The sequence below is a fragment of the Grampus griseus genome (assembly GCF_964374135.1).
Source record: "Grampus griseus genome assembly, chromosome: 8".
NCBI lineage: Eukaryota > Metazoa > Chordata > Mammalia > Artiodactyla > Delphinidae > Grampus > Grampus griseus.
The window spans coordinates 102,575,377-102,590,712 of NC_139002.1; the positions used below are offsets into that span (position 1 = coordinate 102,575,377).

A 15,336-nucleotide genomic window follows, 5' to 3' on the forward strand; every position below is an offset into this window, starting at 1 on the left:
GAGGGCATCTTTTGAAACTCTGTCAGTGCTACCGCTCCCCCTGCCCGCGAAGCCCCAAGCGACGGACATAGGAGACTCCACGGCACAGACGCGGGCTTTACTACCACATTTCTAGCGAGCATCGGCCCGCAGCGTTACCGCGGAGGAAAGGGTTCTGGCGAAGTTAGGGTTAATTCCGGCTCGCAACTGGCGAAGGCGACTGTGGCAGCCCAGTGCCGGGGGCGGGGTCACAGGGCCATTTCCAGCACCTAAGGGCGGAAAAACTTCAAGACTTCCGACGGGGGCCGAGCCCCTCCGCGGTCCTCGCACACACCGGAAGGGAATTGGGCTCTGGGTCAGACCGTCTCCTTCTGAAAGGGACGAAACAGCCTCCTTTTGCATAAGGCCTGCAGAAAAGACTTCCGCCCACTCCCAAGATGGCCGCCAGCAGCGGTTCGGAGATTCGTGATGTGGGACAGAAGGTCACTGGGAGGGGGCGGCGCCTCCTCTCCCCAAGTTCCGGTTCCACCAGGACTGAAGGAAGCGCGTCCAGCTGGGGCTTTGTCGCATCTGCGCCGCTGTGCCCGCGCTGTTCGGGCGAGGAAGTCCCTTCGGGGTGGGAGGAGGAAAGGGTTATGTGAATTAGCTTATCCTGGCACCTCGAGCCTGGCCCCTCCGCTTCCGGAATCCCACCGCCAAGTGAGATCACGGGGGAGATAAAGACAATAGTGCCAGCAGGCCCTGTACCGAGATTCCAGACCCTCCATGCCGGGGGCGGGAAGAGAGGATGCCTAGGACCCTGTAAGCGCCAGAGCTGGAGATCTGGCACCTGGAAGATGGGACCGTAATTCGAAAATTAAAGAAGGGGTTCCGAAATTGAGGTCCAGGAACCCGGATATCCGAAAGAGGTCGGTCAGGAGCACAGATGCCAGCATGCCCCGCGCTCAAAGGATTTGGGGAACCCAGGAGCCTGGGCCTTCTGGAGCGGGGTCTGGGTTATAGATCCCGAAATGCCCTGGGACTCGGGAAAGGACAGGCTGGAGGGAGGAGTCCCGAGACCGCAAATCCCGACATGCAGTGGGACTCGAATGGGACAGCCCAGTGGGAGGAGCCCCGGGAGTATAGGTCCCGGCATGCTCCGGGACTACGGTGCCTTGTGCGCCCCGGCCGGAGCTCACCTTGAAGGAGCCGTGGAACTCGTCGCTCATCCTCCGGAGCTCGCGGCCATATCGCTGTGCAGCCCAGAGGTTGGGGGGCGCCGAGCTCGAGCGGCCCCGGAAGGGGCTGGGCTCCTCCTCCTCCGTCCCTTCTTCATCCTCCGTCCCCGCGGAGTAGAAGCTGTGGCGACTCCGGGTCTCCACAGCCCCAGTGCCTGCAGAGAAGGTCAGGGGGTGGGGACGACGTGAATCTCAACTCCTCTGTGGCCCCAGCTCTGCCGAAGCCCTCAGCATTAGCTCCGTCGGCCCGTTGTGGTCTTTGCGTGCACATCACTCTACCTCTCAGAGCCCCAGTTCCCTCCTAAGGGAAACTCATGGGGCTTTTGTGAAGATTCGAATTAACTTCTCACTAATCCCACAAATCTTAATTGAGCCCCAATAATGGGCCAGGCCCTTAGTGTATAAAATGACTTTCCTCTGTGCCTGGCACAAAATAAGGGCATAAGAACTAGTAGTTAGAGCTGCGAGTGCGTGATGCTGGGGCTTCCCAGCAACCCCCTGGGCCGGTAGCTCTTTCCTCAGCCCCATTCCCCCGCAGAGGAAGCCAGTCCCCTGGATGAGGAGGTCGCCCCAGCCAGGCGACCTGCAGCTGACCTGCTGGGGTCCATTTGTTTCACTGCTGTGGCCTACAGGAGACCTTGGGCCCCCAGAGAACAAGAGCCTGTCAGCAGCGTGTCTGTACCTCTCACAACACCCACTTTGGAGAAATTGTCCAGAAAGGTCTGTTGACTTTAGGTAATACTTAGGGAGCACTTGCTGTGTGCTAGTAGGCCCTGGGCATTACTTCATTATCCTCCTAACCATCCTGGGAGGTGAGTACTAACATTGCTTCCACTTTGCAGATGAGAAGACAGAGGCTTAAGAGAGGTTAAGACTTGCGCAGGGTCCCACAGATGTGAAGCTCTGAGGCTAGAAGTCCCTAGAGGTTTGTTGGAATCCAGAGTCCAGTGATTATCCATTGAGCTACACTTCTTCCCTTGTCCAGCTGCCCTTCAACTCCCTGCACCTGTGCCCTCACCTCTCTGTGGGGATAAACGTAGTCCTTACTACCAGTGACTGCATAAGGGTCACATAAAGAGCTGGAAAGTGCTAAGCTGAAAGGGCGTGGTGGATCATTATGCAAAGAGGTGTGTCCTGAGTTTGACCGACGTAGGTACTGTGTGCCATCTCCCGAACTCCTGCCAACCCCACCCCCATACGCAGTCCAGCAAAGACCTAGAACACTCCCAGGAGCAAAATCCAGAACTAAGTATAGAGTGAAAGACAGGCATGGAAGAAGTGCAGGGGGCCAGCGTCCACAGGGAGGCGTTTTGGAGAAACTAAGATCTAGACCCGGTCTTGAAACCAGGGGTAACTGTCTCATCCCCTCCCAAAAGGCCTGTGGGTCAGCTCCAGGGCTGCTGGGCCTCCAAGGGTCCCATCTCCAGACACATGGCTGAGAAAGCCAAGAAGGGAAGAGGGGGCTGGATCCAGAAAGGCCTAGGCTAAGCGGGTGGTCGGAGCTCCTGGGCGTCACCAAAGCCTGAGGTCAGGTAGGTAGGGAGACCATAAAGCCTTTGAGGAGTGAGTTGGCAGTGGGGAACGGGCAGCTAAATCAGCAGCTGGGATTGGGCGTGGGGGCTAAGGAGCTGAGAGCAGCAAGACCCCTGATGAGAACAGGCCCATCTGCAGAGCGCTGACCAGTTCCGTGAGGCGTGGGCAGCAGGGCCGGGGTCCCCACCACCACCTTCCTGCTTTGTGACCTGGGACCTTTTCTTTAATCCCTTGGGGCCTCAGTGTAGTCCTCTGTGAAATGGACCCCAGACCCCAGGACCTCCACGAGAACAAATGACACAGGGAGAGCACCCAGTTCTGCATTTTTCATGTCCTGCAGGCTCCCAGCTTCCCAGTGAAGCAGAGGCCAAGTTCTCCCTATTTCACACATGAGGAAGTAGAAGCACAGAGAGGTTAGGAACTTGCCCAGGGTCGCACAGCTGGTACACCCTGCCCGGTCACTTAAATGCTTAGGAAACATCAGCTATTATTTTCTTTTACCAGCACTAAGAATACACACACCTCCACACTTGACAGATGCAAGGCCCAAGGGTCAGAAGATGAGTGATTGGCAGGGGGGCACTGCACCCTCGCCTAGGAATCAGAGCAAGCAGAAGAGCACTCGCTGTGTCAGGTTGGAAGTGTGCTTCGTGTGTATCAATTCCTTACGTCCTCATCACATCCTATGAAGGAGGTTACTCCCTGTCTCCATTTTACAGAGGAGAAAACTAAGGCACAGAGAGGGTAAGTAACATGCCCAAGGTCACACAGCTAGTAGATGGCAGAGCTGGGATTCCAACCCAACCAGTCTGGCTCCTGTGCCTGTGTGCTTAACTCTCATGCCCCCGGCTCCCGCCAGCAGCACCACGGGCCACCTTGGGGCCTCAGGTCTGGGAAGGCTCCCCTGGTCCTCCTGTAAGTGCCAGCTCTACCAGCGGCCTACCCTAAGGAGTGGGGATTTTTACCAAAGCCGTGGATTTAGCAACGCCAAGCCAGCCATTGTCAAAATGACACTCCTGAGTGTAAACTGAACATTTAAGTGTCCTTCTGTTTACTAGAAAAAAATCTGAGGGATTTTCTGTGAACTCCCAGGGGGAAGTGGATATGCCCCTCCCACCCTATGCATCCAACCTTCAATCAGCTCTCACCCCTACATGCCCCGGGGCACGGCAGAGGTGGCCTCTCCCAGTTTGGGGAAGGTAAGGGTGAGAGATGGGCGTGGCTCCTGTCTGGTTGTGAGCATGGGTGGGTACCCAGGCCTGCCCACTCACACCATCCTTCCAGAGAGCCTGCCTGGGGCTGGGGTGGGGAATTGGGAGGGGCCTAGGGCTGGAGGTGCCCCGAGGCCCACCACCAGGCTTTAAGTTCTTTACCCATTGGGCTTCTGGGTACGTGCATGGGGCTGGACACATCCATGTTCATGCTTCTGTGAGCATCCTTGCACACTTCATTAAAACAGTGATGTTCCAGACAGTTTGAGGCAGTGAGGCTTTGCCATCAGGCAGGGCTGGGTTTGGATCCTGCTCTACCACACGTGGGTGGTGCACTTACTGTTCGCCCCCAGCAGGAGAGCAGCGTGGCACTCCTCCCTGAGCAGGTGCGCTGCCTGTCGTGTCTTGGCCGAGGCTTCCTGTGTCCCCAAAGCCGTTTGGGGTACAAAAGCCCCTTACCGTCCTGTAGAGAACATACCCCCACCTTGCTCAGAGCTGAGGAAATCAGAAAACACTAAAGCAGAGGCTGGCAAATGTTTTCTGTAAAGGGCCACATAGTAAATATTTTGGGCATTGCAGGCCACACAGTCTCTGTCACAACTACTCAACATTGCAGTCATAGCTTGAAAGAAGCCAGAAACAATATATACATGGCTGTGCATTGCTGTATTCCACCAAAATTGTATTTGGGACACTGAAATAAAATATTATTCTTCTTTGGGACTTCCCCGGTGGCACAGTGATTAAGAATCCGCCTGCCAATGCAGGGGACATGGGTTCGAGCCCTGGTCCGGGAAGATCCCACATGCCATGGAGCGGCTGGGCCCGTGAGCCATGGCCGCCGAGCCTGCGCATCCGGAGCCTGTGCTCCGCAACGGGAGAGACAACAGTGAGAGGCCCGTGTACCACAAAAAAACAAAAAAAAAGAAAAGAAAAAATTGAAGTGTAGTCGATTTACAATGATGTGTTAGTTTCAGGTATACAGCAAAGTGATTCAGTTATACATACATATACATATATATATTCCTGTTCAGATTCTTTTCCATTATAGGTTATTAATCCCTGATCGGGGAACTAAGATCGCACAAGCTGAGCGTGGTACGGCCAAAAAGAAAAAAATATCCCCAAATCCTAATTTATCCCTTCCCACCTCCTTTCCCCTTTGGTAACCGTAAGTTTGTTTTCTATGTCTGTGAGTCTATTTCTGTTTTGTAAGTAAGTTCATTTGTATCATTTTTTTTAGTTTCACATATAAGTGATATCATGTGATATTTTCTTTCTCTGACTTCACTTACTATGGTGAAGCACGAACCCGTGTCCCCTGCATCGGCAGGCGGACTCTCAACCACTGCGCCACCAGGGAAGCCCACACTTCAATTTTTGAAAAAGGAAAAACAAAGAAAACTGAGACAGAGTGAGTTAAGTAACCTGCTCAAGCTCGAGCTACCAGTAGAGGGGAGAGCTGAGCTCGGCCCCTGCAGTCTGGCCCAGGGCCCGGCACTGGGCTGCTTCTCCCACTGCATGTCCTTCCTCCCCTCTCCATCATCCACGCACCAGCCGCCCCAGGCACCAGGCTATGCAGTGGAGCTGTCACAGCACACAAGGTGGCCACAGGCCCGCCCTGGGGACACGCGCCGTCCACTACAGCAGGGGTGTGGGGGCAGGGATTATGAAGAGTGACAGGACCCTGCCCATCTGGAGGGGGCAGTGGCCCTGTGGCTCTGGCAGGTCGCTGGCACTTGCGGATCTTTTATGGAAAAATCACTTGCTTTTTAGACATCGAAAACTAAGTCCAAAGTTTAAGGATGGGCATCCCTGGAGGCGCAGTGGTTAAGAATCCACCTGCCAATGCAGGGGACACAGGTTCGAGCCCTGGTCAGGGAAGATCCCACATGCCGCGGAGCAACTAAGCCCATGAGCCACAACTACTGAACCTGCGCTCTAGATCCCGTGAGCCACAACTACTGAGCCCACGAGCCACAACTACTGAATCCCACGCCTAGAGCCCATGCTTCACAATAAGAGAAGAAGCCACTGTAATGAGAAGCCTGCGCACCGCAACGAAGAGTAGCCCCCGCTCGCTGCAACTAGAGAAAGCCTGCGCGCAGCAACAGACTCAATGCTGCCAAAAATTAATTAATTAAAAAAGAAAAGTTTAAGGAATCCAGTGCAGTCCTCTTACATGGTGGCTATTTCCTCCCCTGCAGGCCTCCTCATGGCTGGACCTGGAGCTGGGATAGGCATCCCCTTGGCTTATTGCTGCTTCAGACCATTCTCACTCCTTCCTCCACAAATCTAGTTTCTTGGGCTGTGCCACCCTTCCCACTCCGGGCCTCAAGCACCCACCGCCCACAGGGTGGGCCCCTTGTGGGTGCAGGAGATTACTGGAGCTCCCTGCCGTTCTCTCCCCAGCCACTCCCTTAGCCGCTCGTGTCTTCATTCATTCATGGCACCGAAGTGGTCCTTCCCAGCTCCCTGCCTTGGCACCCCAACTCTAATGATGCTGGGACTCCTCACACTTGGCCAGCCTACACTGCACACGAGCTAAGCCCCCAGCCACCTCTCTCACTGGGCTGAGACCAGCACAGGTCTGGTTAAGGCCAACTCCCTGCCAGTTCCCACAGGCAGCCGACTGGCCAGTGGGGCTGGAGGAAAGCACAGCCGTGCCACCTCAGTTCAAATTCACGGTCACGAGACCCAGTGGCACCCTAGATGTTGCCCAGCACACCTTCCACACTCCATCCTCTAGGCCAAGACAACCACTTCAAACCTGCTCCTCTCTCCCCATCAGCCCCCATCCCTCTCCCAACCCTCACTCCTGGCTCAAGACCTGGCTTCCTTTTACCAAGAAAATGGAAGCACCCATGAGAGAGACTTCTACTAGTTCCCATGAGGTATCTCCCCCTGCCCTCCACCGCTCTTAGCTGAGCCGCCCCTCCCCTGCACACCAGACTGCTCTCTGCTACTCAGGGACACCTCTCCAGCAAGCTTCCCTTCTCTTCTGCATCCTCCAGTATTTTCCTCGCTCCTGGATTACTCCATCAGCTTACAAACATGCTCTTTTGGGAATTCCCTGGTGGTCCAGTGGTTAAGACTCCATGCTTCCACTGCAGGGGGCATGGGTTCCATCCCTGGTTGGGGAACTAAGATCCCACAAGCCGCGCAGCATGGGCCCCCCACCACCAAATGCTCTTTTCATTTCCCTTTCTATCATAAAAGACATAATAAAACAACCCTTCCTTGACCCTCCTTGGGCCTTCAGCTGCCACCCGCTCCTCTGTTCCTCTTTGCCAGAGCTCAGCTGCCGAGAGGGGGTGGGCTCCCCTTTCTACCTCCAACCCTCTTCCTATCATCCCTCCCCACTTGCCACCCAAGCTGCACTGGCCCTGTGTCGAGTCCAGTGCTCTACTCACAGTCCTCCTCCAGCAGCCCTGGAAGGAGCCTCACGGGTTCAGCTCGCCCTCTCCTTACCAGACCGCTCCCTCCTTCTCAGACCCCAGTGCTGACTCCTCCTCTCCTGCTGCCCTCTGCAGACTGGATCCCCAGGCTCAGTCCAGCTCCTCCCCTGTCTACACTGGTTCCCAGGGCCCACAGAACACTACATCAGCGACTGCCAACTTCTACAGGTATCTATCCCTACTAGAAGTCTCCACCTGCATGCCCAAAAGGCACCTCTAACCTGCTCTGGCCCAAACAGGGCTCCTGATCTCACCCCACGCCGTCTCAGTTCCATCTCAGTTAAGAGCGACTCCATCCTTCCAGGTGCCCAGGCCAGATCCCTTGCAGCCATCTTCTCTGTGCCTCATACCCCACAACTGTCTGCCAGCAAATCCTGCCAGCTGTACCTTCAAGAGAAACCCAGAGTCCAGCTGCTTACCACTTCCACCACCACCAGCCTGGCACAGATCACCATCCTCCCCTGTGGCACCGCCCCTGCCTCTGCCCAATGCAGACCCGGCTCAACACAGGGGCCCTGGTGATTCTCTCGAGGTCCAAATAAGATCAAAGCCCTCTAGGTTTTCACTCAAAGTGAAAGCCAGAGTCCTCACCTGGGCCTTCAAGGCCCTGTCCATCGGCCCCTCCCCCTCCCTTAACTCTCCAACCTCCCTCCCCTCACTGGCCTGAACTGTGTCCTGACCTCAGGGCCTTTGCATGTGCCCTTCCCTCCGCCTGCAGGTCTCTGCCTGCATCTGTCTTCCCAGAGACCTCTGCCTGGCTCACCCCTCAATGATTCTAGCCTTTGCTGAAATGTTGCTTCTTACCAAGGCCCACCCTGACCACCTCAGTTAAAATCACTCCCCCGGCCCCCCAGTACTCTGGATTCCAATGAGAAAGTCAAGAGTGTGTCATGTAGTGCATCATCTTCTAACGCATTATATCACTCACTGCTTTGTTTCTTTGTTTATGGTTTGTCTCCCTCCACCTACTAGAATGTGGGCAACCACAAGGGCAAGGGTTTCTCTCTTCTGGTCACTGATGAACCCCTGGCAGCTGGAACATACATTCAGCACTTGACACAGAAGATGGGAAGGGACAGCCGGGTGGGGGGCGGGGGCAGAAAGCTGTTTCAAGCAGAAAAACAGCAAGTGCAAAAATCTGGAAGTTGGGCTTCCCTGGTGGCGCAGTGGTTGAGAGTCCGCCTGCCAATGTAGGGGACACGGGTTTGTGCCCCGGCCCGGGAAGATCCCACATGCCGCGGAGCGGCTGGGCCCATGAGCCATGGCCGCTGAGCCTGCGCGTCCGGAGCCTGTGTTCTACAACGGGAGATGCCATAACAGTGAGAGGCCCACGTACCACAAAAAAAAAAAAAAAAAAATTTGGAAGTTAAAGAAAACCTGCGGAGTTCAGTGTGACAGACAGTGGGGTAGGGAGGGTTTTTTGTTTTGTTTTGTATTAGAGATTATATCCCTGACTAATAACTGAATACCAACCTTTTTGTTTGTTTGTTTCTTTTTTTTTTGGCTGCGCCGCATGGCTTGCAGGATCCTAGTTCCCTGACCAGGGATTGAACCCGGGTCCTAGGTAGTGACAGCACTGAGTCCTAACCAATGGACTGCCAGGGAATTCCCTGGGGAGGGGGTCTTAATAAGCCTTTCTGCTCCTGAAAATGGGAGGGCGTCAATTTGGCTTCCACAGGTGAGGGACATGAGTTTTGTTTTCAGAAGATCTCTGTGGTTGTTCCAGGTGCCAAGGCTTGTGCTGGCCACTGGGGAGGTGGGGACTACTGAGAAATGGCCACTGCCCTCCAGGGCCCATCCTTCCATCTCAGCGCTGGGTCCCCCTCAGTAGATGTGGAGGACAGCCGATGCTTCCCCAGCCCCACACAGACCCGCTGCCTGGTAGGGCTGTCTGCCTCTTGGGGTCACCTGGCCCTGGCAACTGGCAAGGACAACCCGCGTGTGAGCCACAGGGCTGGAAAGAACATAGCTGGGGCTGGAAGGCTGGATCCCGGGATCTCAGGGAAAGTGCTAGCCTGGGGCAGGGCACCACCAAGTCTTCTAGCCCCAAGGAAATGCCAAGCAAGTGTGACCTAAGTTGCCTCTCAGTGATTCTGACCTGGCCCTAAGCTAAGAGCTGCGTACTTTGACCACTTACCAAGCACCAGCTCTATAATTGCTTCTTAGGTATTCCTAATCATCCCCACAGCACTACGTTGGTGGTGACTAATTGCTCTGTTTTACCGAGGAGGAAGCGGAGGTGCAGAGAGGTTAGGGACTTGCTCAAAGCCACGCAGTGAGTGTGGATGTGGCTGGGGTGCAGGGAGCTACTGGGCTGGAGGCCAGGTGGTTGTTTTTGGGGCAGGGGTGCCTACCTCCATGGTGGCTGCTGCTGGCTGGCTGCCCCTGCTGGTGACCAGCTTCCCCCAGGAGGCCTGGGGCCGTTTGCTGGTGCTTGCTGGGACCTGGGGGCCTGTCCCCTGTGGGGCTGGGGCCCAGGCCCCTATCTGCAGGGCTGGAGTCTTCCTGCTCACTCTGCTCAAACTCTGGGATCTGGAACATGCTCTGGGCTGCGGGGGTAAGATGGTAGGTGGTTAGGGCACAGCTGGGGCTAACGGGGGCCGGCGGTGGGGGGGGGGGCGCAGGCAACCCTGGCTCCCTCTCCCACCTCAGAACCCCAGGTCCACCCTGCCTCCCAGGCCCCCATCTGTCCGTTGAGTCTGGCACAGCAGGAAGCTCAACCTACCCACCCAGGATCTAAATCTCTCAGAGCCCTGGGGCGGTACGGCAGCCCCAGGCCCCTACCCAGGCCTCGGCCAGACCCGCCCGTGGTGACGGCACACAGGTCTCACCCCAAGCCCGATCTCGAGGCCCCTGACCCGGGCCCGCCGCGTCCCTCTAGCACCGAGGGAGCCCGGCCCTAGTTGCCTGGGCAACGGGAACTGTCACCGACACGGCCCAATCAGCTCTCGAAATGTCACTAACTGGCCAGCAGGCGGGGCTACTAACGGCCCGGGCCCCGCCCACCACCTTCCTCCTGGGTACCTTCTACGTCTCCGGATGCTCAGCTCCCGACTTCCTTATGCCTTGGGCGTGTGTGGGAGCAGATGAGGGGTTCTTTGGAGTCCCCATCTGGGGGCCAGCTCCTGCTGACGAGTCCTTCAGGGCCTCTGGGCCTTAATTCCCACCCCTGTATAATGGGGATAATGACACCTCCCTCAGGAGTCGGTGATCCTTGTAAACTGAGTGGTGATTACTGTGGGTGAAGGCACTTTGCAAAGCCTTAATTGAAGCTCAGCCGTCGGATGCAACTGTTGTTGTCACTGCTCCGTCAGAACCGGGTGGCCGGCTCGGGAAGTCCCCCTCCCTTCTTCCCGCGGTGGAAACCTCGCACCGCCCGCATCAGGGGCGCCACTCCCCGCGCCAACTCGGGAGCACTCGAGATAAGAGAGGGAGCCTCCGCCCTGGCAGGATGACTGCCCCGGCGCAGAAGGGACAGGGGCCCCTGTAAGGGTGACCATAGGACTCGCGGAGCCTCGCGCCTGGCAGACGGCGGGCCAGGTGAGCGGGAATCGCCGCCGGCCAGGGAGTGCGCGGGCCGGCTAGCGCGGGCTGCGGGGCCAGGCGGGATAAGGCCCGGGGGCGGGCCCCGGAGGCCATCTTGGCTGAGGGCGGAAGTTTCGTTCAGAGACCGGGTGAAGGGAAGTCGTTACCGCCCCGGGTCGGGCGGCATGATCTCGATTTGAGGATGGGGAAGAGAAGTATGGGAACTGCCGGCCCCCCAAAGAAGCAAGGGCAGCTGGCCCCGGGCAGTGCCCACCCGGGCACTGGCCGGACGCGGCGCAGCCCGAGCGTCACGGTCGCTCGCCGCCTCTTGTAACCCCTGACGCCCGCCGGCGGCGCAAGTCGCGCCAATTCTCGAACGGTTCCGCGCCGGGCGCGGCGCGGTTCTGCGTAGCAGGGGCCAGACTCTGAGCAATTTGCGTAGCGAACGGCGGCCGCGCAGGCGCAGGAGGGGGCGGAGCAGCGGGAGCCGGGGAGCCGGAGCCCCGCGTCCCAGCGACCGGAGCCGGCTACCCATCGGCGGCCTGAGGACCCGGCGTCGGCCTCCTCCCGCCCCCCGCGGCTGGGGAGTAGACGCAGTGGGGGGTGGGGTGGGGGCAGCGTCCGGAATCCCGAGGACGGAAGGCAGAGGCCCTCCCCATCCGGATTGTTGGAGGGGAAAGAGTCCCCCAGTTTGGGGAGGGGGAGAGCCAGGCGTTGAGCGTCCCCAGCAGCGGCCGCTACCCTGAGCAGACTGGCGTTGGCCGGCTCTCCCCCTCCTGCCAGGACGACTCCAGCGACCAAGACCAGGGACCCCTCTTCTTCAGACTCTGCACCTCCACCCCTCTCCCCACCCCCGGCTCTGAGGCTGGCCCAGAGAGCAGTGCTCCCATCCCCCTCTGCCCTGGAGAGGAAAGGCTGTCCTTCCACACCCCTGAGTGAGGGGCCCAGGTTGCCTGTGCCCCGCAAAGGCAAGGGTCCCTCTATTCAGGGGGGGAGGGCCTGGCCAGCCACAACTTCTTTCCCCCTGAGCTCCCCATCTCTGTCTCTGCACCCTACAACTCCCACCCCTCCGTATTTATTTCCCTGGCCCCCTGCCAACCCCTCCATCTCTGTCTCCGGGATTCAGGCCTCCCTCCCTGACATGGAGAGTAACCTGTCTGGCCTGGTGCCTGCTGCTGGGCTGGTGCCTGCGCTGCCGCCCGCCGTGACCCTGGGGCTGACTGCGGCCTACACCACTCTGTACGCCCTGCTCTTCTTCTCCGTCTATGCCCAGCTCTGGCTGGTGCTCCTGTATGGGCACAAGCGTCTCAGCTATCAGACGGTGTTCCTGGCACTCTGTCTGCTCTGGGCTGCCTTGCGTACCACCCTCTTCTCCTTCTACTTTCGAGATACACCCCGAGCCAACCGTCTGGGGCCACTGCCCTTCTGGCTTCTCTACTGCTGTCCTGTCTGCCTCCAGTTCTTCACACTGACGCTTATGAACCTCTACTTTGCCCAGGTAACCATGGTGACGGGTGGGGGCGGGCAATGGGGTGGCAAGCCCCAAGGGCCCCAAAGAATGATGGGCATCTCTGCTCCCAGGTGGTGTTCAAGGCCAAGGCAAAGCGTCGGCCAGAGATGAGCCGAGGCTTGTAAGTACTCGGGACACTGGTGGGTTCAGCCTCCAGGTCAGGGGCAGGGAGAAGCCCGGTGTCCATTCCTTCCTCCCTGGTAGGTCTGAGGCGAGGACAACCCAGAATATTTGTGAAAAGCTTGGAAGAGTTAGGCATCTGGTGCAGATGGCTCAGCAGGGGCATTGCATATGTGAAGGACAACTATAATAGAAACAGTTGACATACTGTGAAGGGAGAGGGTACCAATGTCATCCATGATGGAGGAAGAGTTGGAGGCTCCAGCCCTTGGAAACTCCAAAGCCAAAGGGCACTTCTGGGTGACCTTGGGCAGTGATACTCTTGTCATTTGTATAACATCTCACAGTTTATTAAGAGCTTTCACAAACATCTTTAATTTTTACAACTTACCTGTGAAGCTGTTATTAGCCCCATTTGAGAGGCGACGACACTGAGGCCCAGCAAGGTAAAGCAACATGTTCATGATCACACACCTGGCAGGAGGCACAGCCAGGGCTTAAACCCCGATTCCTGACTCCCAATCCAGTGCTCTTTCTGCTGTACCACAGCCGTCAGTCATCTTCTGACCCCTTTAGCTTCAGTTTCCTCATCTGTAAAACTAGAGGAGCAGGGTTCAGACTGGATGATCTGAGGTTCTGATGGACACCGGGGTCTCCTGGGAGAGGCTGGGTGGTTGGGGAGCGCCAAGGGTGGTCTTCTGGGGCTGACCGTGTTGTGGGCCGCAGGCTGGCTGTCCGAGGGGCCTTCGTGGGGGCCTCGCTGCTCTTTCTGCTGGTGAATGTGCTGTGTGCAGTGCTGTCCCGCCGGCGCCGGGCACAGCCCTGGGCCCTCCTGCTGGTGCGCGTCCTGGTGAGCGACTCCCTGTTTGTTATCTGCGCACTCTCTCTTGCCGCCTGCCTCTGCCTTGTCGCCCGGCGGGCTCCCTCCACCAGCATCTACCTGGAGGCCAAGGTAGGGCCACAAGGGCTGATGCCTGAGTGTCCTGTGGGGTGTTTGGGGTCTTCAGAGTAGAGAGAAAGCCGGAGCCTACCCTCCCTAAGGATCCTCTGTTGTCATCTGTGCCAGGGGACCAGCGTGTGCCAGGCAGCTGCGATGGGTGGCGCCATGGTTCTGCTCTATGCCAGCCGGGCCTGCTACAACCTGGCGGCCCTGGCCTTGGCCCCCCGGAGCCGGCTGGACGCCTTCGATTATGACTGGTACAACGTCTCTGATCAGGTGGGCATTCGGCACGTCTGCCGCCTCCTCAGTAGCTGTGGCTCTTGGCCCCAAGCTGGCCTGGGCCCTGTCTGGGTGCCCCATTGGCACGACTGCAGGTTGGCACAGCCCCTGCCTCCCCACAGGCGGACCTGGTGAACGACCTGGGGAACAAAGGCTACCTGGTGTTTGGCCTCATCCTCTTTGTGTGGGAGCTGCTGCCCACTACCCTGCTGGTGGGCTTCTTCCGGGTGCACCGGCCCCCGCAGGACCTGGTGAGGGCCAGTGGAGAGGGGCGGCACTGGGGGTACCTGGGCTGGGTTCTGGGGGTTGGGGGAGGGCAGTGGGGGGCAGGAGGAAGCATCAATGGCGGCTCCCTCCCCCAGAGCACCAGCCGCATCCTCAACGGGCAGGTCTTTGGCTCCCGTTCCTACTTCTTCGACCGGGCACACTGCGAGGATGAGGGCTGCTCTTGGGAGCACAGCCGGGGTGAGAGCACCAGGTAGGAGTCCCGGTTCCACCTCAGGAGCCCTGGGCTCCCGGGTTGCCCCACTGAGCCATGGGGACCTACAGCTGGGCCTTCCCACACCCCCACCCGTGCCACGATCTGTACCAGGTGAGGTCCCCTGTGGTTTGCTATTGCTGAAGCCTCCACCTCTCCCTCCAAGATGAAGTTTGCCATAGTCAGAGAGGTCTGGGTCACTGGGCTCTTCCAGGTGTCTCTCCCTCCCCCAACTCTTGCGACTGTGGTCCTAGTGACTGCCGTGGGACTGAGCCTGTTTCTCTGCCTGCAGCATGTCAGGCAGCCTAGGCTCCAGCAGCTGGTACGGTGCCATCGGGCGGGAGCCAGGCTGGTGCGGGGGCAGCCAGACGCGGACCACTCCTCTGCTCTTCTCCCAGGTTCTGGGACCAGGCAGCCACCATCACAGTCTCTACTCTACCCCACAGACGTGATCCCCCTTCATCTCCCCGCAGAACACCCAGACCCCAGTCCCTCCCACCCCAGACCCCTGTGCCAAGTTCATCTGCCGCTTCTTGCCCGGGATCCCGGGGGCTGTGGCTGCCTCTTTCCCAGGCCGGCTCCTTGCTACTCCTGTTGTAGTGAGCTTGTGCTGTCCCCGAGGATGGGGGGCATGGCCCTGGCTGCCAGAGGCTCATAGCAGCCTGGCATGATCTACCACCTCTGCTTCCACACCAGAGCCAGCTACCTCTCCTGCGCCTGCCACTCAATAAACAGTGTGTGCCCCGAGTCTATTCACTGTCTGTCAGTTGTCTGCTTGTGTTTCTCACACCGTTGCCTGTTTGGTCTAAGGCCGATCAGACACCGGCCCTTGAGGGGGGCTGCTGGGCTGGGCAGGGGCCATTTACCTCCCCCGAGGCTGGTGGGTGAGGAGACGGAGGAGCCTGCAGTCTGAGGGGAAGAGAGACCAGAAGAGAGACCACTCCAGTCCCCTCGCCGCTTGAATAATTTCTATTCTTTCCTCAAGATCTTCAAATTTCACCTCCTTTATGAAGCCTACCATCTCCAGGTCAGGGAACTGTGTCCCCCTCTCCCGGGTCCCTTGGCACAGTGATTGCATGGCTCCTA

General features: G+C 58.2%; 2 protein-coding genes across 5 annotated transcripts; one reads left to right on the top strand and one right to left on the bottom strand.

The window, feature by feature from the left end:
- Window positions 1–137: 137 nt before the first annotated feature.
- On the bottom strand, window positions 138–10,305 carry BAD (BCL2 associated agonist of cell death). Of its 3 annotated transcripts, none has more exons than XM_082659132.1 (4): window positions 10,230–10,305; window positions 9,753–9,947; window positions 1,158–1,351; window positions 138–588 (listed from the first exon to the last, which is right to left on the bottom strand). In XM_082659132.1, exons 2-4 carry the CDS (start codon window positions 9,937–9,939, stop codon window positions 463–465), a joined length of 507 nt encoding a protein of 168 aa, XP_082515258.1. In that variant the 5' UTR covers window positions 9,940–9,947; window positions 10,230–10,305; the 3' UTR covers window positions 138–462. The 3 variants fall into 3 exon arrangements, with proteins under 3 accessions (XP_082515258.1, XP_082515259.1, XP_082515260.1); XM_082659133.1 differs by having other exon boundaries at window positions 10,128–10,246; XM_082659134.1 differs by having other exon boundaries at window positions 10,124–10,246.
- Window positions 10,306–11,819: 1,514 nt separating this feature from the next.
- On the top strand, window positions 11,820–14,840 carry GPR137 (G protein-coupled receptor 137). Of its 2 annotated transcripts, none has more exons than XM_082659103.1 (7): window positions 11,820–12,421; window positions 12,505–12,554; window positions 13,280–13,505; window positions 13,620–13,769; window positions 13,895–14,023; window positions 14,135–14,250; window positions 14,543–14,840. In XM_082659103.1, exons 1-7 carry the CDS (start codon window positions 12,065–12,067, stop codon window positions 14,700–14,702), a joined length of 1,188 nt encoding a protein of 395 aa, XP_082515229.1. In that variant the 5' UTR covers window positions 11,820–12,064; the 3' UTR covers window positions 14,703–14,840. The 2 variants fall into 2 exon arrangements, with proteins under 2 accessions (XP_082515229.1, XP_082515228.1); XM_082659102.1 differs by having other exon boundaries at window positions 11,928–12,421; window positions 13,280–13,403.
- Window positions 14,841–15,336: the final 496 nt, after the last annotated feature.

Bases quoted from the DNA above. Each gene is read 5' to 3' on its own strand.
- BAD (XM_082659132.1), bottom strand. From the start codon at position 9,939: ATGTTCCAGATCCCAGAGTTTGAGCAGAGTGAGCAGGAAGACTCCAGC. The intron at 1,352-9,752 runs GTAGGCACCCCT...CCTTCTCTGCAG, and splicing joins CAGCAGCAGCCACCATGGAG to GCACTGGGGCTGTGGAGACC. The intron at 589-1,157 runs GTGAGCTCCGGC...CCCACCCCGAAG, and splicing joins AGTTCCACGGCTCCTTCAAG to GGACTTCCTCGCCCGAACAG.
- GPR137 (XM_082659103.1), top strand. From the start codon at position 12,065: ATGGAGAGTAACCTGTCTGGCCTGGTGCCTGCTGCTGGGCTGGTGCCT. The intron at 12,422-12,504 runs GTAACCATGGTG...CTCTGCTCCCAG, and splicing joins TGAACCTCTACTTTGCCCAG to GTGGTGTTCAAGGCCAAGGC. The intron at 13,506-13,619 runs GTAGGGCCACAA...CATCTGTGCCAG, and splicing joins GCATCTACCTGGAGGCCAAG to GGGACCAGCGTGTGCCAGGC.